Here is a 22,480-nt window from a genome sequence, read left to right on the forward strand (position 1 = left end):
TGGGAGTTAATAAGGACAGCCCTTAGCCGTGGTATATTGGCCATATACAACAAACTCCCGACGTGCCTCATTACCAACGTAATTAGAGCAGTAGAAATGTTTTGTCATAGCCGTGTATACGGCTGCCAGCCAATCAGCATTCAGAGCTCAAACCACCCAGTTTATAATGAAAATTCACACCACATCTTGGTGTAAGTAACAACCCAGCCAGTGACAAGACCACTAGAGAAACCTTGACTTTATTTAGCACACATTTGTAAAATTAACCACACTATACAAATGGTTTCCTCATTGCAGTAATGATACAGGGGGTTACAGGTCCAATCCCCTATGAAACCCTAACCCCATACCAGGGATTTTACAAGACCCCGTGGGGGAAGAGGCTATGGGTGGGGCACTAGTTCAGTGGATCCAGCGCTCTACGCGATAGAAATTAAAAGGTAGTTTCTGAGGCAATATGTAGAGTTTACCGTGAATGCAGTCTCCGCTGAACTTCAGCGATACAGATTGAATAAAGCCATCTGACAGATCTAAATTGCAGGGGCGTCTCCATTTTATCCGGACAACTGATTTCCTTTCGTGCGGACCGGTGGTAAAACCAGTCATCTCTACTCCTCTGGCTATATGGAGGTAGCGTACTGGTCCAGTTGTGTGCTTCAGCCAACTCCTCCTAGTGCATGTGTTGTCATGTTTGTCTGGGAGGATAACGATAGTTAGCTGCTACACCTGAGTATCCTACGAAGCAAGCTGGATCTACTCTGGGTTTCCTAAAACTAACCAGCTTCACCCTTACACCACAACGGTCAAAATGTCTTGTCTGCGGCTAACTCCAGCAGGCTTGTAACTGCGCGTGCATGTCGCACGGCGAACTCAAATGAGACAAACATCAATCCATGGGCGACTCAGTTTAACATTTTAATTTGTGTCGAAATCAGAATGCATGAAAATGTATCTTGCAAATTCAGCAGACTGCGGTGTGAAATGGTTTCAGAAGGGCTGTCTTTATTTTTAATTAATGCCTGCTTTGGTGTGCTTATCAATGCACAAGCACCCCCCCCTCTTATATACACACTTATTTTGTATTAAGTCATACAAAAGTTACATTGCGTTAAGTTTAAAATGCATTCTGACATGACTAAAACATGTAATGTGATTTTAACATAACACATTTGATTCATCAAATATCAGTCATCTTCCTGAAATTTAGGGGTTGATGAGGGAATCTGATTTCATTGGTTCTCAACTCAAGGCCCAGTCATTTCATTCAAGGTAAGTGGAGTTAACAATGAGTTAGCCTGCCTCAGAGCAGGGTAGTTCTGAAGGATTCATTGCCATATAAATGTACCTGGCTAAAAGGTGAGCCACTTTCGTATGACCGCTTATCCTGAGTTGAACTCAGTTGACCAAAGTTACCTCACTAACTCCTCAAACCTGCTTCGTAGGATATCAATCTGAGACCAGGCTAGCAGGGAGGCAGTTGCATGCAGTAACTATGGACACAGCTCTCTGGTTGGACTTCCCACTATGCCATGGGGGGTCTGATCATATTTGCATATCAAAACAAGATAGTGTGTCCATGTGTATATGTCCCACTGAGCACACACACGTCTGCCAGTCAGAAGAACCACACTTTATTACTCAGACATAAAAAAAAAGACAAAAATAAGAGGGAAGGGAGCGGGTTAAGCCAGGTAGCTGTACGTGTCTTTCTCTCCATCCACTCTCTCCAGATACTCCTTCTCTATCAGGATGTCTATACACTTCTACAGAGGAAAGACAAGGGTAGCAGAGAAAAAGGGGGCAGAGAGGGAAAGGGGGTGAAAAATATGTACTTTAAGACAAAAATATTACAGTTGGTGCAATGTGTGGGAGTCCTTTGAAAATGTATTGCGACAGGTGAGTGTGTGTTACCTTAATGACTGGGACTCTGGGACAGGAGGGTGTGTTACCTTAATGACTGGGACTCTGGGTTTGAAGCGGGACGAGAGCTGGTTTAGGACTTCAGCCAGGAGCTGCTGGTGTTTCAGAACCTTCCTCATCTTCATTATCCTCACTATGGCAGCCTACACAGTTCATAATACTTAGTGATACACACTGAAAGAAAAATTCAGTACAGGAGTTTCAACAAACATGTATATGCGTTCGGGAACACACCTGTATGAGGAGCTTGCGGTCCTCCTCTATGTTCTTGTGTGTGGTCTCCTGCTCCTGTTTCTGTTCAGTCTTCATAGGAACGTTAATGTTCACACGCAGCTTCTTACTGGAGACATGAATAACAACATTTTTTGTAAGGATTAAACATATGCTTAGACAGAAAACGCACAAGAACCAGACAACACAAAAGGAGAAACAGAGAGCGGACTTACTTCTTGTATCCCAGGAAGAGTTTGATCAGGGTTTCTGGTTTGAACTCCACTTCGTCTATGTTAGCATTCTCATCCTCCAGGACCTGACACACAGACCGCGAGACTGAAAAACAGCTTCCATCTCAAGACTGTTAAACAGCCATCACTAACAGAGAGGCTGCCGCCAACATACAGACTCAAATCACTGGCCACTTTAATAATGGTATCACTAGTCACTTTAATAATGTTTACATATCCTACATTACTCATCTCGTATGTATATACTGCATTTTATACCATCTTGCCTATGCCGCACGGCCATCGTGCATCCATATATTTATATGTACATATTCCATCCCCTTACATTTGTGTATAAGGTAGTCGTTGTGAATTTGTTAGATATTACTGCACTGTCGGAACTAGAAGCACAAGCATTTCGGTACACTCGCATTATCATCTGCTAACCATGCGTATGTGACCAATAACATTTGATTTGAGTCACTACTTTCCATCAGCGTGAAGGCTTTTATACTGCAGAGTCCAGAGCCCTCTAGTGAACTGATTATCATTATAGACAACACATTCTACTTGACTTGCACTTACCAGCAATTTGGATTTCAACAAGATCTGCAACACTTGAACCAGAATGTCCTAAAAACAACAAAATGGTAAAAACAATATTCACAGCCAGTGAAATACAAATGTGCTAATCTCATCAGGGGTCATTTAAAAACATTTAATACATCTCTATTTAGAGCACAATACCAGCATAACTCACGGTTTTGATCTGTGTGCTGTCAGTGAGTTGTTGTACGGAGTACAGGTCCTCTGTGTTGTACTGCAGCAGGATAGCCATCTGGAAGGTAGAGGCCTGCAGAGTGTACCTGGAACATACATTGAATTAAATATGTGATGACATACATCTCCAGATTCTAGTGAGAAGTGACCTTGTACCAACTCTGTACCTGTTTTTAAAGCAGTTGGTGACCAGCTCTCCTTTAGACAGGTGGTAGAGCCAGGTGAGTTTCCGACCGCTGTGTCTGCTGCCGTAGAATGCTGTGAACCGCTGGTAGCTACGCTCCAACTGGAGGACGAGAGGTAAATGCATTAGGTCTACTCTCCCTTACGTATTTGGTCAGTGAAGCTATAACGTTTAATTGGTTTCTATATACTCTATCATTTGGATGAGGTGACGGTACAGAATGTCACATTTTTTATGGAAAAAAATTTTTAATACATATGTTTTACCGTTTTGAAATGAAAGCACTTCATGCATCTAGTTCATCCATTTGAAGGAGTCATAAGCATTTGGAGTGAGAAAGCTAGAGGCATAAATATCATACCCCCCAAAAACATTTACCACCCCTGTTATTGGTTATGGTGAGAGGTTAGCATGTTTTGAGGACATGATGTTTATGCATCTGTAACTTTCTCACTCATCATTATTCACAATGAATTCATGATTATCCGTAATCATGGTAGCATCCATATTAATTTAGAGGTGTTCAGAAACATTCTATTCTTATTTTACAATAAAAGTGATTGTGTGCTAGGAATAATGGGAGCAAATACCAAACTTTAGACTAAATGTAATACACAAGTGAATTTGTCCAAATAAACTCAGCAAAAAAAGAAAACGTCCCTTTTTCAGGACCCTGTCTTTCAAAGATTTGGATTTTTACGAATTCACAGATCTTCATTGTAAAGGGTTTAAACACTGTTTCCCATGCTTGTTCAATGAACCATAAACAATTAATGAACATGCAACTGAGGAACGGTCATTAAGACACTAACAGCTTACAGACGGTAGTCATTTAAGGTCACAGTTATGAAAACATAGGACACTAAAGAGGCCTTTCTACGGTCTCTGAAAAACACCAAAAGAAAGATGCCCAGGGTCCCTGCTCATCTGCGTGAACGTGCCTTAGGCATGCTGCAAGGAGGCATGAGGACTGCAGATGTGGCAATAAATTGCTATGTCCGTACTGTGAGACGCCTAAGACACCGCTACAGGGAGACAGGACGGACAGCTGATCATCCATAAACCCACCATCGCAGGACAAGACAGGACTGGCAAAAAGTGCTCTTCAACAACGAGTCGCGGTTTTGTCTCACCAGGGTTGATGGTCGGATTCGCGTTTATCGTCAAAGGAATGAGAGTTACACCGAGGCCTGTACTCTGGAGCAGGATCGATTTGGAGGTGGAGGGTCCGTCACGGTCTGGGGTGGTGTGTCACAGCATCATTGGACTGAGCATGTTGTCATTGCAGGCAATCTCAACGCTGTGCATTACAGGGAAGACATCCTCCTTCCTCATGTGGTACCCTTCCTGCAGGCTCATCCTGACATGACAATGACACCAGCCATACTGCTCGTTCTGTGCATGATTTCCTGCAAGAGAGGAATGTCAGTGTTCTGCCATAGCCAGCAAAGAGCACGGATCTCAATCCCATTGAGCACGTCTGAGACCTGTTGGATCGGAGGGTGAGGAATAGGGCCATTCCCCCCCAGAAATGTACGGGAACTTGCAGGTGCCTTGGTGGAAGAGTGGGGTAACATCTCACAGCAAGAACTGGCAAATCTGGTGCAGTCCATGAGGAGATGCACTGCAGTACTTAACGCAGCTGGTGGCCACACCAGATACTGACCCCCCCCCTGTTCAGGGAAACATTATTCCATTTATGTTAGTCACATGTTTGTGTAACTTGTTCAGTTCATGTCTCAGTTGTTGAATCTTGTTACAGTCGTATTGAAAAAGTTTGACAGGGAAATTACCCAATTTCCATTTATAAATAATTGGGTGTTTGGATCAGCTATTTCATTTTGATCTATCAAATAACTGATGGACACAGTAATATTTCAGTAGTGAAATGAGGTTTATTGGATTAACAGAAAATGTGCAATATGCATCAAAACAAAATTAGACAGGTGCATGAATTTGGGCACCCCAATAGAAAAATCACATCAATATTTAGTAGAGCCTCCTTTTGCTAAATAATAACAGCCTCTAGACGCATCCCATAGCCTCTAATGAGTGTCTGGATTCTGGATGAAGGTATTTTGGACCATTCCTCCTTACAAAACATCTCCAGTTCAGTTAGGTTTGATGGTTGCCGAGCATGGACAGCCCGCTTCAAATCATCCCACAGATTCTCAACGATATTCAGGTCTGGGATGGCCATTCCAGAACATTGTACTTGTTCCTCTGCATAAATGCCCGGGTAGATTTTGAGCAGTGTTTTGGGTCGTTGTCTTGTTGAAATATCCAGCCCCGGCGTAACTTCAACTTTGGGACTGATTCTTCAACATTATTCCCAAGAATCTGCTGATATTGAGTGGAATCCATGCGACCCTCAACTTTAACAAGATTCCCAGTACCGGCACTGGCCACACAGCCCCACAGCATGATGGAACCCCCACCAAATTTTACTGTGGGTAGCAAGTGTTTTTCTTGGAACGCTGTGTTCTTTTGCCACCATACATAACGTCCCTTGTTATGACCAAATAACTCAATCTTTGTTTCATCAGTCCACAGCACCTTATTCCAAAATGAAGCTGGCTTGTGCAAATGTGCGTTTGCATACCTCTGTGGCGTGTGTGCAGAAAAGGCTTCTTCCGCATCACTCTCCCATACAGCTTCTCCTTGTGCAAAGTGCTCTGAATTGTTGAACGATGCACAGTGACACCATCTGCAGCAAGATGATGTTGTAGGTCTTTGACCGTTCTCACCATCCTTCGCCTCTCCAATATTTTACTTGGACTGCCACTTCTGGCCTTAACAAGAACTGTGCCTATGGTCTTCCATTTCTTCACTATGTTCCTCACAGTGGACGCTGACAGCTTAAATCTCTCCAATAGCTTTTTGTAGCCTTCCTCTAAACCATAATGTTGAACAATCTTTGTTTTCAGGTCATTTGAGAGTTGTTTTGAGGCCCCCATGTTGCCACTCTTCAGAGGAGAATCAAAGAGAACAACAACTTGCAATTGGCCACCTTAAATATCTTTTCTCATGATTGGATGCACTCGTCTATGAAGTTCGAGGCTTAATGAGCTCACCAAACCAATTGTGTGTTCCAATTAATCAGTGCTAGTTACAGGTATTCAAATCAACAGAATGACAATGTTGCCCACATTTTTGCATAGCCTATTTTTCACATCTGATTTAATTTCATACAACTTAATATTGCTACACTAAAAATCGTTGTCTGGACAATACCCCAGTACTCAGCTTTTATTAGAAAATGAATGGTATGCCACTATGATCATTATCTGTGACGACAGAGTAAATTATTATGCAGCCTCAGAGGGGTGCCCAAACTTTTTCATAAGACTATGTTCATACAAATAGTTACACATGTTAAGTTTGCTGAAAATAAACAGTTGACATTTATTTTTTTGATGAATTTACTTGTCACCTTCAAATGGTGGGACTAGATACATGACGTCCTTTCATTTCTAAAACAGATACGTATGGAAATACCCTCAGAATAAAAGGTGACATTCGGTACTAATCGCCACATAAAACATTTGATCTCAAATCCAAAATGCTGGAGTATAGAGCCAAATTAAAAGTTAACTTCACTGTCCAAATAAATGTGTTGGGGAGTGTATTTTTTGTTGGAGTTACAGGAGGGATGTGTGTATCGTTACAAGGTTAAATTGGTATTGAGTTGAGTCTCACCTCGGAGGGCAGAGCGAAGGTGCATGATTGCTGGAACGGCCAGGACCCGGAACTCAACACTTGGATACTGAAGTCCACTGTAACACACCTCATCATTTAGCATTGCAAACACATTTACAACAAATACCAGTAAACAGAAGTATTAGGTTTATTAGACAAACCAACAGGTGCTTACAGTCGAGAGGTTCAGAGTTGGTCAGGTGTTTCTTGAACTGTTCGTTGAGGTCTTTGCTGACTCCGATGTCCTGGAACATCCTCTGTAGTTTAGATGTGTACTCAAAGCCACACGCTTGCTAAGGGAGAGAGAAAGTCACAATATTTTCAAAATTACATTTTTTCTTTTACATTCCTTGGGGTGATCAGTCTGTGTGAGATTGGATAAATGCGTGTGTGTAATATATATATATATATATATATATATATATATATATATATATATATATATAGTACAGACCTTGAGTTTGGAGATCATGCTGGCCTCTGCGTCGTCGCTAGCACTGTTCTGGTGGACGAGGCGTTTAGCCAGCATCTTAGCATAGAACTTCTGGAACACATCCTTGTCCTCTATATACTTAAACACCACCATCTGAGGGATGAGCAACATATGAAAGGTTTATTGAGATAGGAGGTTGAAACAGTTGGTAACTCAAATTAGCTCTGAAGAGAAAGTCAAAAGGTTTATGAACAAAGAGAAGGTCCTCACCACTTGGTTGAGTGTGTCCTCCAACTCTGCCTCTTCTGGGTTCTTAGAACTGGAGAACAGAACACAGTGAATGTTTAGATACATCAGAGACAGACAATAGCCCCAGCGCCATACAGTAGATTACCCACCTCTTCTTGAGCAGAGAGTCACAGTATCTAGCCAGTAGTTCAGGTGATTTGCTGGAGGACTGGGCCATCTTAGTGACCGTGTTGTTGTTGATGAAACGACCACACGCCTGGAGAGAGAACGCGCTACAACATCAGTTCTGGGTATTTATATAGGAATCCTTACTACATTGGTTTTTTTCAAGGAGAATAAAGTTGTTTATTAAAAAACTAGAGTGCACCTTGTCTAGAGCAGCTACGAAGCCAGCGTCGTTGTTGAAGGCAGACATGACCAGAGCGTTGTACTTCTTATGGACGTTCAGTGTGGTCTGGACATACACCTTAGGGTCCTAGGAGGGACAAACACACACACACACATATATATATACACACATATATACATACACACATACATACATACATATATACACACACACACACACATACATAGATACATACATGCACACGTGCGTGTGTGGGCGTGCGTGTACATACGTTGAGAGCGGCCTCTCCACATTTCTCTATAGCGGCCAGGCCCTGGTTGTGGATGTGTGTTTCTAGGAGTTTCTTTAGCTCTCCTAGGCCATCCGTTATACGAGACACCAAGTTATACATCCGACCTAGATCTGAGAGAGGGAGGAAAAGAGAAAGAGGGAGAGGAGAGAGAATGAGAGACTGAGCACACAACTTTTGTCTAAGAACACAGGCACACTCATAACAGCAAGGCATATATAACCCCTTATACTTATTCTCTATTGTATTTTCCATTTTGTGGGTTGAGCAGCTGAAAACCCCCCTACATCATTCCCTACCTTGGTTCTTGTCAGCATCCAGTAGATTCTGGAACTCTGTGTGGAAGATCTCCAGGTGTTTCTCTATGAGCACCTGTTCACACCGCCTGGCCAGCTCATCCTGAGTGGACTCATGGAGGTACACCTGCACACGCCTCTGTTCCTCTAGCAGACGGGCCTCGGCCTACACACACAGAAACACAAGGTTAACTTCCTGGTGCTTTCATGGAGTTACACCTACACCCGTCACTGCTGTTACCCCCACCCTCTTTTTCATCCTCACCTTCTTCATGTACTCGGTAACAGGGTTCTGTTGGAGGAACTCGGTGCTCTCTCGTGTGTAGAAGCGTTCGGTGTCCGTGAGGAACTGGCACTCAAAGTATTCTTTATACACTGACAGCGTAGGACCCTTGGCAAACGCATCCTCCTCATTCAGCCCCAGCTCCACTATAGGAGACACACACAGTCAAGTCTGAGACTTCTGAATTCTTCTATAAGAGAGAATTCGGTGATGTGCTGGAATGTGATGATATTTTATAAATGCGTGTCTAAGTGAAAACTTGAAGTGGATTGGTTTGAGGTGTGTTGTACCGTAGGACTGCACCACACCACTGATGAGTCTGGTGTTGATGGTCTCTCCATTTCTCTCCTTCTCGATCAGCTTCAGGACCGCATTCGTTACCTGAGAGAGAGAGCGAGCGGTGTAAAGTCAATGAATGTATGAATTACGTTGTTCGCCATCTTAGAATAAGATGCCAGCTCTTTCCATCGCTACACCAGTTACACATAGAACGACACAGTGAAACACACTGAACTGACGTGGTTGGTGATTCTATTTACCGTGCGTGTGTTGTGTCAGTCAGATGTGACATCATCATCATACCCACCTGTTTGTTTAGGGGTCTGAATAGACACTCCCTCCACGTTACCAACGCCAACTACAGAAGAGGGCACGAGGGATAAATGGAGGAGAGAGGATAAACTAATGTCATAATTCACTCATCTTTTACAGTTGAAAATTGACACAAAGACACCCCCTCCCTTCCTTCCTTCCTTCCTTCCTTCCTCTCACCGAGTAGATCTCGTAGATGCCCTTGCGTCCCTCGTCACATTCACGTCTGACCCAGTGCCTGTTGAGGTAAGCACAGATCCCATTCAGCACCTTACTGGAGAACCGGTAGTCCTCCCACTGCTGTGTGTAGAACTTCAACACACACTCATCCATCAGGTCCTCACCATCCTGGGAGAGAGAGAGAGTAGAGGGGAGATGGAAGATGCATTGTCACCAAACAAAATGAGGTACAGTTCAAGAAAAAGAGTAAACAATGATAGGTGGAATTGGCACCATATTTTCCTTGTAGCCAACCACACATTAGACCTGTGAAAGGTCATCAAAGTGCCAGCAGGTCAGGAGAGGATGGAATCCCCATGTCACTATACCACTCACCATGAGCAGACTGGTCAGGTAGTTCTTGAGGAACTCCTTGAGTCTCTTGTAGAGTTCCAGGCCTACGAACTGGGCCCCCCCAGGAGTACTGCTCTTCTTGGAGGGCTTGTTGGGGACGGCAGACCCTCGGCCTTGACTGGACTGGTGCACGCTGGTACAGTAGTTATACACATGGCTGACAGGCAGGGGAGTTAAGACAGAAACACTGTGGTGGTATCAGGTCTATGGCAGCAGGACTCTGACCTCTCTACATGTGATGTGACCTAGCCCATCAGTAAGTATTGCACCACTAGGACACACCCGTGAACACAACACCATAATGACACTGCAATATACACTGCATACTGCTGTGAGCTTCCACTTTGGGAAGTAGGCCATATAAACCTTAAACACCCTTCAAAAAGGGAAACCACAGCAGCCTTACCAACTTAATAACCCCTTAAATTCCACCCCACCCCCCCGCCTCACTTGGCGTGTGGGATACGTGTAGAGCTCCATGTAGCGTGACTTTGCCATGCTCTGCCGTGTGTACACCTGGTGGATGCCAGCCCTCAGGTCGTCCCAGATCTGGTCCAGCCCGATCTGCTTCAACCCATGTGGGTTCTGGCCCCTGTTGGACGACATCGTCACGTCCCTCCTGCTCTCCTCAGCTCCTTCTTCTCTCCTCTGCTCCCACTCCTGTTGTTTCTCTCCTCTCAAGTGTTGTCTCAGAATGTGCCGTCCATGGGAGGCTGGTGAGTGCGTGTCAGTAAGTTTGGCTCTGTCGTCAGTTGCTCCTCCTCACAGCCTTATGCCAGCAACACCTCACCACAAGACCTGGAGGAATAAGAGAGAAAACAGTGGTTACTAACAGTGGTTGCTGTTCTTTCTAGCAGCTGAACTATGAACTACGTGATTACAGCTAGCTAATGACAGATTAGTCCACTTTAGGGCCAGGCTACTTCCATCCCAGTCCTCTGGCATGCAGACTGGCCTCGAATACTGTGACAGAAACCGCAGTACATTCAATATGAGAGGAGCTCTCCACAGTCCAAAGACATTGATTACAGTCAGATACATCGCTATGTAATATAAACCCTGATTGGCCAGGAGACCAGGAAATGGCAACAACAACAATGTCCCTCTCCAATTTACAAAGATATGAAGAGAGCGAAGGGAAGTGAGGCTCATTGTTGTTGACAGCCAGGCAGAGGGTCTATATATAGCAGAGGACAGCCAGCCTTGTCTCCATCTCTGGTCATTTACCGTCATTTAGGCCCGAGGCTGAGGATGTTTGTTTGTGTTGCAACCTGAACACTATTTACTTCCTGACACTGTTGACAAGCAGTGTGTGTGTGTTTGTGCTTATGACCAGCACTAGATTGGTGGATAGGCCTAGTTCTCCCATGTTATATTTAGACACACCAGTAGCAGTGGTCACTTGTTTACGGTGTGTGTGTGTGTGTGTGTGTGTAAGTATCTGTGTGTGTACACATGATGGCAGGAGTCTTAAAAACTTAAAGACAGAAGGGGGGTGAGTGAGTAATTTACAGGATGTCCATGCTGTGAACATGGAGGCCATGACAGTGATTTCCTCACAGTTAGTTGTGAAACCTGAAACTCTGGCACATCAACGTCATCATGTTCCTCTACTGCAAATTTCATGACCCCATCATGTGTTGTTTCTAGGAAAGACCCCAGGGGGTATACTACAAAGGAGGTTAAATGAGTTAGTCAGCTAACTTTGATAAACAACCAAAATACCTATTGCTTTTTTGGTTCATTAAGAAAGCTAAACTCAGATATGTGTTTTTGGTTGTTGAGTCAGCGACCATGCCCATTTCAAGTGCATCTATAAAAAATAAAATACTAAGTTGTTTCAGAACATTTAGAGAAGTTAGCTGGCTAACTCACTGAACTGTTATTGTAGTATACCCCTCAGGGCTGATTGCTAATAGGAACTAACATCTGTGCTAGACTAGCGTGTCAACACATGACAAGAACAGTAACGTAACTTTTCTAATGGCGTCAGCTAATGGTGATCCGAATAAGGTTCACCAACCCTACAACTGCTTACACTAACAGTAAGGCTAATGTTTAAATATCTAGCTAATCCAATTGGGCCTTTCTGCAGGAAATTATACATTAACAACACAATACAACCGTGAGAAACCATAATGGCACAATGAGTCAGGGAAGAGAGCGAGATGTGGTCGTGGGAAAGCAGTCCGGTAAATCTCATTAGGCTACCTCAGTCACTGTGTCCTGGCCAGAGTCACTGAACCTTACTAGGGCCCAGGACGATACCAGATCCTTGTTAGTATCATGGCACGGAAACAAAACAAAGCAGATTTAACTTCTATAGAAAACAACCCTAATGTTGGTAACAAACATCATCCAGAGTCACGTGTATTATAGCACACAATATTTTACATACAGCAGGTTTTTAAAGGACCAAAGAGTTGTCTGCTTCATGTTTTCATTTTTGCCAAAAGATAGTGATACCGATATCTTCCTAGCCCTACCTAATAGCCTACATATACATTAACACACACCAACAATGTAATAAAACAGAAACAGATCTAAACCACCTCGCTAGCCTTCGACCCAATCAGGCCTTCTCAACGAGAGAAGATTAACCTACTTCCTTATTGACTACAGATTTAACAAACCCAATGCCTAGAGGTCCCGTGTGGCTGAGTTGGTAGACCATGGCGCTTGCAACGCCAGGGTTGTGGGTTTGACTCCTGGAGGGGGACTAGTATGAAAATGTATGCACTCACTACTTACTGTAAATCGCTCTTGATAAGAGCGTCTGCTAAATGACACATTTAAAAAATAAATAAAAAATGTAAAAGGTAAACCTTAGGTGTCATCTGCCACAAGCAAAAAAAATGTATGAATAAATGTTTCATTACCACATACACCAGATAGGTTCAGCCATAATAGTACGGCACCCCTGAAGCAAATTAGGCCCATGTGCCTTGCTCATGGGCACATTTTCACCTTGTCGGCTCGGGTATTCGAAGCAGAAACCTTTTGGTTACTGGCCCAATGCTCTAACCATGAAAGAGTGATTCATTCACAGAACAGAGATACTGTGTATCAGATAACGCAAAAGCTATGCCTCGGGAACATGCAATCCTGTAGTCAAATCATAGTGTATTGGGAACCATTTAATTGCTTTCTAGCTTGGAGTGCAAGGTGTGTTTTGGAGCAATAAGGCAGGCTATTTCATTAGTGTATACAGCTTTTGATTCTCACTCAGCTCAGCATTTGAAAGGCTAGTGCGCACGCACATCAGGATTGATTTTATAGTCACAGCTCTCAGCAGTCAGCACGCCTCTCACATGTTAAACAGACACAGGTCATCTAAGGTAAAGGCGGGGAGGGGGTGTTCAGCCTTGCACACACACGTCTAGCATCCAGGTTTCCTCAGGCTGTATCAAACAGGCGCTTTGCTGACTGACTCAGAGGAACAGAACGGGGCTGCAGGTAGCCTAGTGATTAGAGTGTTGGGCCAGTAACCAAAAGGTTGCTGGATTGAATCACAGAGCTGACAAGGTAAACAAACATCTGTCGTTCTGCCCCTGAACAAGGCAGTTAACTGGTAGGCCTTCATTGTAAATAACAATGTGTTCTTAACTGACTTGCCTAGTTAAATAAAGGTAAAAAAAGAGATGTCAAGCTGCTCTATTTCCTACAAGAGTAGAGCAGTTCTGCCTCAGAGGAAGTCAGGGAAGCAGAGCCTGTAGGAAGAGGTTGTTTCCTACTAACCATCATGGGGTAGTTAGTGATTGGTGGGGGAAGCCATTACTGGGGTGGTGAGTGTGAGGCAGGCAGGGTCAGATTTCTGTCCCACTTGAAACCAAACACTAACTAGGCCTACATGACCTAAAAGACGACTGTTCCATTGACACACTGTCTTTCCCTCACTTACCACTCTGCCTTGACAGAGCAGAAATAATTGTTTGTTGTGATACTCAGACCAAATGAGTGTAGTTTAGTGACAGAGCCCGAAGAGGGTAAAGACTGCAGTACTTCGGTTGGACAGAGTATTTATGGCTAAATAAATAACGTTAGTTTTAATTTGCTCAATGTACATTAGCGGGCAATCTCTTCAATGTTACAGAGGCCCAAAACCAGCTTGCCTTCGAGCTCATCTGTATTGTCATAACTAAACACAGACCAAATTACAGACATGTTTGCCAACAGCATTTAGCCAGACTAGTGAGTGTCATGAACTGTTGTTGTTGGCCAGCAAACTAACTTAACGATAACGTTAACTCGCTAACGTTATTTAATGGCAAAGCATTTGAGCACATATGGTAACACGGTGACTTTTTCAAGTTTGCTAGTTATTGTTGGTATAAGTTACTTGTTCGCTAAATCAACACATTCATGGGCTAGCTAAAGTAACATCACCATTACTAGGTTAGGATAACGTATCTAACGTTAGCTGACGCAGCTAAGTCAGCCGTTAGCTAGCTAGGTTAGTTTTCTAAACAGCGTAGCTGCCATTGTTGGACCCGATAGCTAGCCGTCGGTCTAATTCATGTTTGAGTATTTTGATAAGGTTATGACGAGCCAGACAATATTTTCTTAACTAAATATGAGTTTAAAACCATAATTTCCGATAAATTAAAATGGCACCCTGTTCAATGAGTCAGGATTATTCGCCAAAACATCTCCTGCTTGCGCGGCTACCCACAACGAGCTGCTTCCTCGCTAGAGGATAGCTAATTAACTAGCTCAAATAAAAGCTTCATGGCACTTAGACAATAGAATAATAAGCTATTCTTACCATTTCTGAACCGTTTATTTGCCCCAGCAATAGAGAAATACAGGTTCAGGAATCTAGCTATCGGCGCCTCCTTTACTCGGTTCTTGACTGAGATGGATTTCCTTCGTTTCGCAGTTGTCTCAAGATGATGTAGCAGCGCTAAGATCTCCTAGTGAAATGAAATGATGATGATGACACGGTGAGTGGGTTACCACAGCGTCAACGTCAAAATGGTCTATATCGTAAAAATGTCTTAAAAACAAAAATACGATTTTTGGTCTTAATTTAATGTTCGGGTTAGGCATAAGGTTAGTAATGTGGTTAGGTTTCAATTGGTAGAAATAGGCGGGGTTAGGACATTGTGGCTGTGGTAACTGGTGACAACTAAAATGGCAAAATCCAAACACATGCGCATCAGACAAATATAAAATAAATTAAATTGTGGATATTTGTTTGAAGAAGAAACACAACCAACCAATGATTCACTTGACATTACTTTTATTTAACTGACACAATCGGATTTATTACAATTACGTTAGTTTATAAACTAAGCCAAGAAATCAAATGGTAAACAAATACGCTTTATATACCATAACTCAATTATGGTAAATACTGTAGAGCCACTCAACACCCCAAACATACAGCATTTAACCATTTTAAACACTCCACTTAACCAGCTGTGCTTTTTCACTGTTACAGAAAGAGGCTCCAACTGTGCTGTTCCACTACAGAGTTCTTCATTGGTAAGATTCTCATTAGGGTATTTATTCTTCCATTGTTTAGATGTGTAAAGACTCTCAATGAAAGTCTATATGAAGATGTGTTGTTGTTAACAGGCCATGGTCAGAGAATGACAGCACCTGATCCTCTGGGATTTCTGTGACACTGTGAGGTCAGGGGACGACCCCAGTGGGGACTGTGATACATGTTTATCTTCAGAATGATATACAATAATCAGAGGAGGCTAGTGGGAGGGGCTGTAGGAGGACGGGCTCATTGTAATGGCTTAAATGGAACAGTATCCAACACATAAAACTAATGAAAGCCACATGTTTGACCCCCTTCCATTAATTCCATTCCAGCCATTACAATGAGCCCATCTCGTGTAGCTCAGTTGGTAGAGCATGCACTTTCAATGCCAGGGTTGTGGGTAGGATTCCCGCCGAGGACCAGTACAAAAACAGTATGAAAATATATGCACTCACTACTGTAAGTTGCTCTGGGTAAGAGTGTCTGCTAAATGACTAAAATGTAAACGTAAGCTCCTCTTCTGACAATAAAATATATCTACTCAATTATTTCCTTCCTCTGATGTTTCTAGAAACAATATCTCTCTCATCGTCACTCAATGCATAGGTTTACCTCCACTGTATTCACATCCTACCATACCTTTGTCTGTACATTATGCCTTGAATCTATTCTACCGTGCCCAGAAACATGCTCCTTTTACTCTCTGTTCCGAACGTACTAGACGGTCTAGAAGGCTTCTAGCCTTTAGCCATACCCTTATCCTACTCCTCCTCTGTTCCTCTGGTGATGTAGAGGCTAATCCAGGCCCTGCAGTGCCTAGCTCCACTCCCATTCCCCAGGCGCTCTCATTTGTTGACTTCTGTAACCGTAAAAGCCTTGGTTTCATGCATGTTAACATTAGAAGCCTCCTCCCTAAGTTTGTTTTATTCACTGCTTTAGCACACTCTGCCAACCCGGATGTCCTAGCCGTGTCTGAATCCTGGCTTAGGAAGACCACCAAAACCCCTGAAATTTCCATCCCTAACTATAACATTTTCCGACAAGAACTGCCAATGGGGGAGGGTTGCAATCTACTGCAGAGATAGCCTGCAGAATTCTGTCTTACTCTCCAGGTCTGTGCCCAAACAATTTGAGCTTCTACTTTAAAAAATCCACCTTTCCATAAACAAGTCTCTCTCCATTGCCGCTTGCTGTAGACCACCTTCTGCCCCCAGCTGTGCCCTGGACACCATATGTGAATTGATTGCCCCCCATCTATCTTCAGAGCTTGTGCTGTCCTACAATCTAAGCTTGATGCCCTCAATCTCACACAAATGATCAATGAACCTACCAGATACAACCCCAAATCCGTAAACACGGGCACCCACATAGATATCATCCTAACCAACCTGCCCTCCAAATACACCTCTGCTGTCTTCAACCAGGATCTCAGCGATCACTGCCTCATTGCCTGCGTCCGTAATGGGTCTGCGGTCAAACGACCACCCCTCATCACTGTCAAACTCTCCCTAAAACACTTCAGCGAGCAGGCCTTTCTAATCGACCTGGCCCAGGGATCCTGGAAGGATATTGACCTCATTCCGATATTGACCTCATTCCGATGCCTGGTTATTCTTTAAAAATGCTTTCCTCACCATCTTAAATAAGCATGCCCCATTCAAAAAATGTAGAACCAAGAACAGATATAGCCCTTGGTTCACTCCAGACCTGACTGCCCTTGACCAGCACAAAAACATCCTGTGGCGTACTGCATTAAATCAAATCAAATCAAATCAAATTTTATTTATATAGCCCTTCGTACATCAGCTGATATCTCAAAGTGCTGTACAGAAACCCAGCCTAAAACCCCAAACAGCAAGCAATGCAGGTGTAGAAGCACGGTGGCTAGGAAAAACTCCCTAGAAAGGCCAAAACCTAGGAACCTCTGGCTGTGCCGGGTGGAGATTATAACAGAACATGGCCAAGATGTTCAAATGTTCATAAATGACCAGCATGGTCGAATAATAATAAGGCAGAACAGTTGAAACTGGAGCAGCAGCACAGTCAGGTGGAAGTTGAAACTGGAGCAGCAGCATGGCCAGGTGGACTGGGGACAGCAAGGAGTCATCATGTCAGGTAGTCCTGGGGCATGGTCCTAGGGCTCAGGTCAGTTGAAACTGGAACAGCAGCATGGCCAGGTGGACTGGGGACAGCAAGGAGTCATCATGTCAGGTATTCCTGGAGCTCAGGTCCTAGGGCTCAGTTCCTCCGAGAGAGAGAAAGAAAGAGAGAAGGAGAGAATTAGAGAACGCACACTTAGATTCACACAGGACACCGAATAGGACAGGAGAAGTACTCCAGATATAACAAACTGACCCCAGCCCCCCAACACATAAACTACTGCAGCATAAATACTGGAGGCTGAGACAGGAGGGGTCAGGAGACACTGTGGCCCCATCCGAGGTCACCCCCGGACAGGGCCAAACAGGAAGGATATAACCCCACCCACTTTGCCAAAGCACATCCCCCACACCACTAGAGGGATATCTTCAACCACCAACTTACCATCCTGAGACAAGGCTGAGTATAGCCCACAAAGATCTCCGCCACGGCACAACCCAAGGGGGGGCGCCAACCCAGACAGGATGACCACAACAGTGAATCAACCCACTCAGGTGACGCACCCCCTCCAGGGACGGCTCTGCATCTGTCCTCGTGCTCCTAGACCTTAGTGCCGCTTTTGATACCATCGATCACCACATTCTTTTGGAGAGATTGGAAACCCAAATTGGTCTACACGGACATGTTCTGGCCTGGTTTAGATCTTATCTGTCGGAAAGATATCAGTTTGTCTCTGTGAATGGTTTGTCCTCTGACAAATCAACTGTAAATTTCGGTGTTCCTCAAGGTTCCGTTTTAGGACCACTATTGTTCTCACTATATATTTTACCTCTTGGGGATGTTATTCGAAAACATAATGTAAACTTTCACTGCTATGCGGATGACACACAGCTGTACATTTCAATGAAACATGGTGAAGCCCCAAAATTGCCCTCGCTAGAAGCATGTGTTTCAGACATAAGGAAGTGGATGGCTGCAAACTTTCTACTATTAAACTCGGACAAAACAGAGATGCTTGTTCTAGGTCCCAAGAAACAAAGAGATCTTCTGTTGAATCTGACAATTAATCTTAATGGTTGTACAGTCGTCTCAAATAAAACTGTGAAGGATCGAATAGCCGCCGCGATATGCAACTTTTCAGGGAAGTTAGGAACCAATATACACAGGCAGTTAGGAAAGCAAAGGCTAGCTTTTTCAAACAGAAATTTGCATCTTGTAGCACAAACTCCAAAAAGTTATGGGACACTAAAGTCCATGGAGAATAAGAGCACCTCCTCCCAGCTGCCCACTGCACTGAGGCTAGGAAACAGTGTCACCACCGATAAATCCACGATAATTGAGAATTTCAATAAGCATTTTTCCACAGCTGGCCATGCTTTCCACCTGGCTACCCCTACCCTGGTCAACAGCCCTGCACCCCCCACAGCAACTTGCCCAAAACTCCCCCATTTCTCCTTCACCCAAATCCAGATAGCTGATGTTCTGAAAGAGCTGCAAAATCTGGATCCCGATAAATCAGCAGGGCTAGACAATCTGGACCCTTTCTTTCTAAAAATATCTGCCAAAATTGTTGCAACCCCTACTACTAGCCTGTTCAACCTCTCTTTCGTATCGTCTGAGATCCCCAAAGATTGGAAAGTTTCCGCGGTCATCCCCCTCTTCAAAGGGGGAAACACTCTATACCCAAACTGCTACAGACCTATATCTATCCTACCCTGCCTTTCTAAGGTCTTCGAAAGCCAAGTTAAGAAACAGAACACCAACTATTTCGAATCCCACCGTACCTTCTCCTCTATGCAATCTTGTTTCCGAGCTGGTTATGGGTGCATCTCAGCCACGCTCAAGGTCCTAAACGATATCATATCCGCCATCGATAAGAGACAATACTGTGCAGCTGTATTCATCACCTGGCCAAGGCTTTTGACTCTGTCAATCACCACGTTCTGATCGGCAGACTCACCAGCCTTGGTTTCTCAAATGACTGCCTCGCCTGGTTCACCAACTACTTCTCAGACAGAGTTCAGTGTGTCAAATCGGAGGGCCTGTCTGGACCTCTGGCGGTCTCTATGGGGGTGCCACAGGGTTTCATCCTCGGGTCGACTCTTTTCTCTGTATACATCAATGATGTCGCTCTTGCGGCTGGTGATTCTCTGATCCACCTCTATGCAGACAACACCATTTTGTATACTTCTGGCCCTTCACTGTGTTAACAACCCTCCAGACGAGCTTCAATGCCATACAACTCTCCTTCCGTGGCCTCCAACAGCTCTTAAATGCAAATACAACTAAATGCATGCTCTTCAACCGATCGCTGCCCACACCTGCCCGCCCGTCCAGCATCACTACTCTGGACGGTTCTGACTTAGAATAAGTGGACAGCTACAAATACCTAGGTGCCTGGTTAGACTGTAAATTCTCCTTCCAGACTCACATTAAGCATCTCCAATCCAAAATTAAATCTAGAATCGGCTTCCTATTTCGCAACAAAGCATCCTTCACTCATGCTGCCAAACATACCCTCGTAAAACTGACTATCCTACCGATCCTCGACTTCGGCAATGTCATTTATAAAATAGCCTCCAACACTCAGCAAATTGGATGCAGTCTATCACAGTGCCATCCGTTTTGTTGCCAAATCCCCATAAACTACCCACCACTGCGAACTGTATTCACTCGTTGGCTGGCCCTCGCTTCATATTTGTCGCCAAACCCACTGGCTCCAGGTCATCTATAAGTCTTTGCTAGGTAAAGCCCCGCCTTATCTCAGCTCACTGGTCATCATAGCAGCACCCACCCGTAGCACGCGCTCCAGCAGGTATATTTCACTGGTCACCCCCAAAGCCAATTCCTCCTTCGGCCGTCTTTCCTTCCAGTTCTCTGCTGCCAATTACTGGAACAAACTGCAAAAATCACTGATGCTGGAGACTCATATCTCCCTCACTAGTTTTAAGCACCAGCTGTCAGAGCAGCTCACAGATCACTGCACCTGTACATAGCCCTTCTGTAAATAGCCCATCCAACTACCTCATCCCCATACTGTTATTTTTATTTTTTATTTTGCTCCTTTGCACCCCAGTATCTCTACTTGCACACTCATCTTCTGCACATCTATCACTCCAGTGTTTAATTGCTATATTGTAATTATTTCGCCACTATGGCCCATTTATTGCCTTACCTCCATTATCCTACCTCATTTGCACACACTGTATATAGACTTTTTCTATTGTATTATTGACTGTATGTTTTTTTATTCCATGTGTAACTCTGTGTTCTTGTTTGTCGCACTGCTTTGCTTTATCTTGGCCAGGTCGCAGTTGTAAATGAGTACTTGTTCTCAACTAGCTTACCTGGATAAATAAAGGTGAAATAAAAAAATGTAAAAAGACTCACTCCCATGTCCCATTCTGGAAATATTGCACAGAAAAAGTATTTTGTTGACACAGCTTTTAAATGGAGAATCATGTCAAGCATTTCATTAACTGCAAAACCGCTCATGTCATCTCCAGATTGAAATGTCCACAGTGTAAGGTTTTCTACATTGGACAGATAAAGAGACGCCTTCAAGGGCACTTAGAGGAACACAAGTACATCAAATGGGTAGGCTATGAAGACTACCCCATGGCAAGGCACTTCAAGTCCTTACACCATGGCCTCCCTACAAGCTATGGGTGTTGATCATGTTTTGGCTTCAATTAAAAAAGGAGACCGTCTTAAACAGCTAAACCAAAGGGAAGGTTTTTCGATTTACAAACTACAGGCCACAAGTACCCTGGTTTAAATGAAGATATGGATTTACAAACTACAGGCCAATAAGTACCCTGGTTTAAATGAAGATATGGATTTACAAACTACAGGCCAATAAGTACCCTGGTTTAAATGAAGATATGGATTTACAAACTACAGGCCACAAGTACCCTGGTTTAAATGAAGATATGGATTTACAAACTACAGGCCTATAAGTACCCTGTTTTAAATGAAGATACAGATTTCTCACCTTTCCTGTAGGGTTGTGATAGGTCCTAGGTCCAGGTTCTAAACGACATCATAACCGCCATCGATAAGAGACATTACTGTGCAGCCGTATTCATCGACCTGGCCAAGGCTTTCGACTCTGTCAATCACAACATTCTTATTGGCAGACTCGACAGCCTTGGTTTCTCAAATGATTGCCAACTACTTCTCTGATAGAGTTCAGTGTGTCAAATCGGAGGGCCTGTTGTCTGGACCTCTGACAGTCTCTATGGGTGTGCCACTGGGTTCAAATCTCGGTGCGACTCTCTTTTCTGTATACATCAATGATGTTGCTCTTGCTGCTGGTGATTCTCTGGTACACCTCTACGCAGACGACACCATTCTGTATACTTCTGGCCCCTCCTTGGACACTGTGTTAACTAACTTCCAGACGAGCTTCAATGCCATACAACTCTCCTTCCGTGGCCTCCAACTGCTCTTAAACGCAAGTAAAACTAAATGCATGCTTTTCAATCGATCGCTGCCCGCACCTGCTCGCCCGTCCAGCATCACTACTCTGGACGGCTCTGACTTAGAATACGTGGACAACTACAAATACCTGGGTGTCTGGTTAGACTGTAAACTCTCCTTCCAGACTCACATTAAGCATCTCCAATCCAAAATTAAATCTAGAATCGGCTTCCTATATCGCAACAAAGCATCCTTCACTCATGCTGCCAAACACCCTCGTAAAACTGACCATCCTACCGATCCTCGACTTCGGTGATGTCATCTATAAAATTGCCTCCAACACTCTACTCAACAAACTGGATGCAGTCTATCACA

At 43.9% G+C, this 22,480-nt stretch overlaps 1 protein-coding gene across 2 annotated transcripts; it reads right to left on the reverse strand.

Annotated features, from left to right (window-relative positions):
• Nucleotides 1–223: 223 nt before the first annotated feature.
• On the reverse strand, nucleotides 224–15,192 carry cul1b (cullin 1b). 2 transcript variants are annotated; one of them, XM_042298916.1, is made up of 22 exons: nucleotides 14,855–15,192; nucleotides 10,556–10,887; nucleotides 10,072–10,246; nucleotides 9,697–9,864; nucleotides 9,512–9,562; nucleotides 9,216–9,306; nucleotides 8,908–9,071; nucleotides 8,646–8,808; nucleotides 8,329–8,459; nucleotides 8,076–8,183; nucleotides 7,858–7,964; nucleotides 7,730–7,778; nucleotides 7,481–7,612; nucleotides 7,202–7,319; nucleotides 7,027–7,103; nucleotides 3,311–3,429; nucleotides 3,124–3,229; nucleotides 2,949–2,996; nucleotides 2,367–2,449; nucleotides 2,155–2,260; nucleotides 1,912–2,063; nucleotides 224–1,763 (listed from the first exon to the last, which is right to left on the reverse strand). In XM_042298916.1, the coding sequence occupies exons 2-22, from the start codon at nucleotides 10,693–10,695 to the stop codon at nucleotides 1,754–1,756; spliced, it is 2,298 nt and encodes a 765-aa protein (XP_042154850.1). In that variant the 5' UTR covers nucleotides 10,696–10,887; nucleotides 14,855–15,192; the 3' UTR covers nucleotides 224–1,753. The 2 variants fall into 2 exon arrangements, with proteins under 2 accessions (XP_042154850.1, XP_042154849.1); XM_042298915.1 differs by having other exon boundaries at nucleotides 1,950–2,063; nucleotides 14,855–15,191.
• Nucleotides 15,193–22,480: the final 7,288 nt, after the last annotated feature.

This window comes from Oncorhynchus tshawytscha, linkage group LG16 (genome assembly GCF_018296145.1).
Source record: "Oncorhynchus tshawytscha isolate Ot180627B linkage group LG16, Otsh_v2.0, whole genome shotgun sequence".
Taxonomy (NCBI): domain Eukaryota; kingdom Metazoa; phylum Chordata; class Actinopteri; order Salmoniformes; family Salmonidae; genus Oncorhynchus; species Oncorhynchus tshawytscha.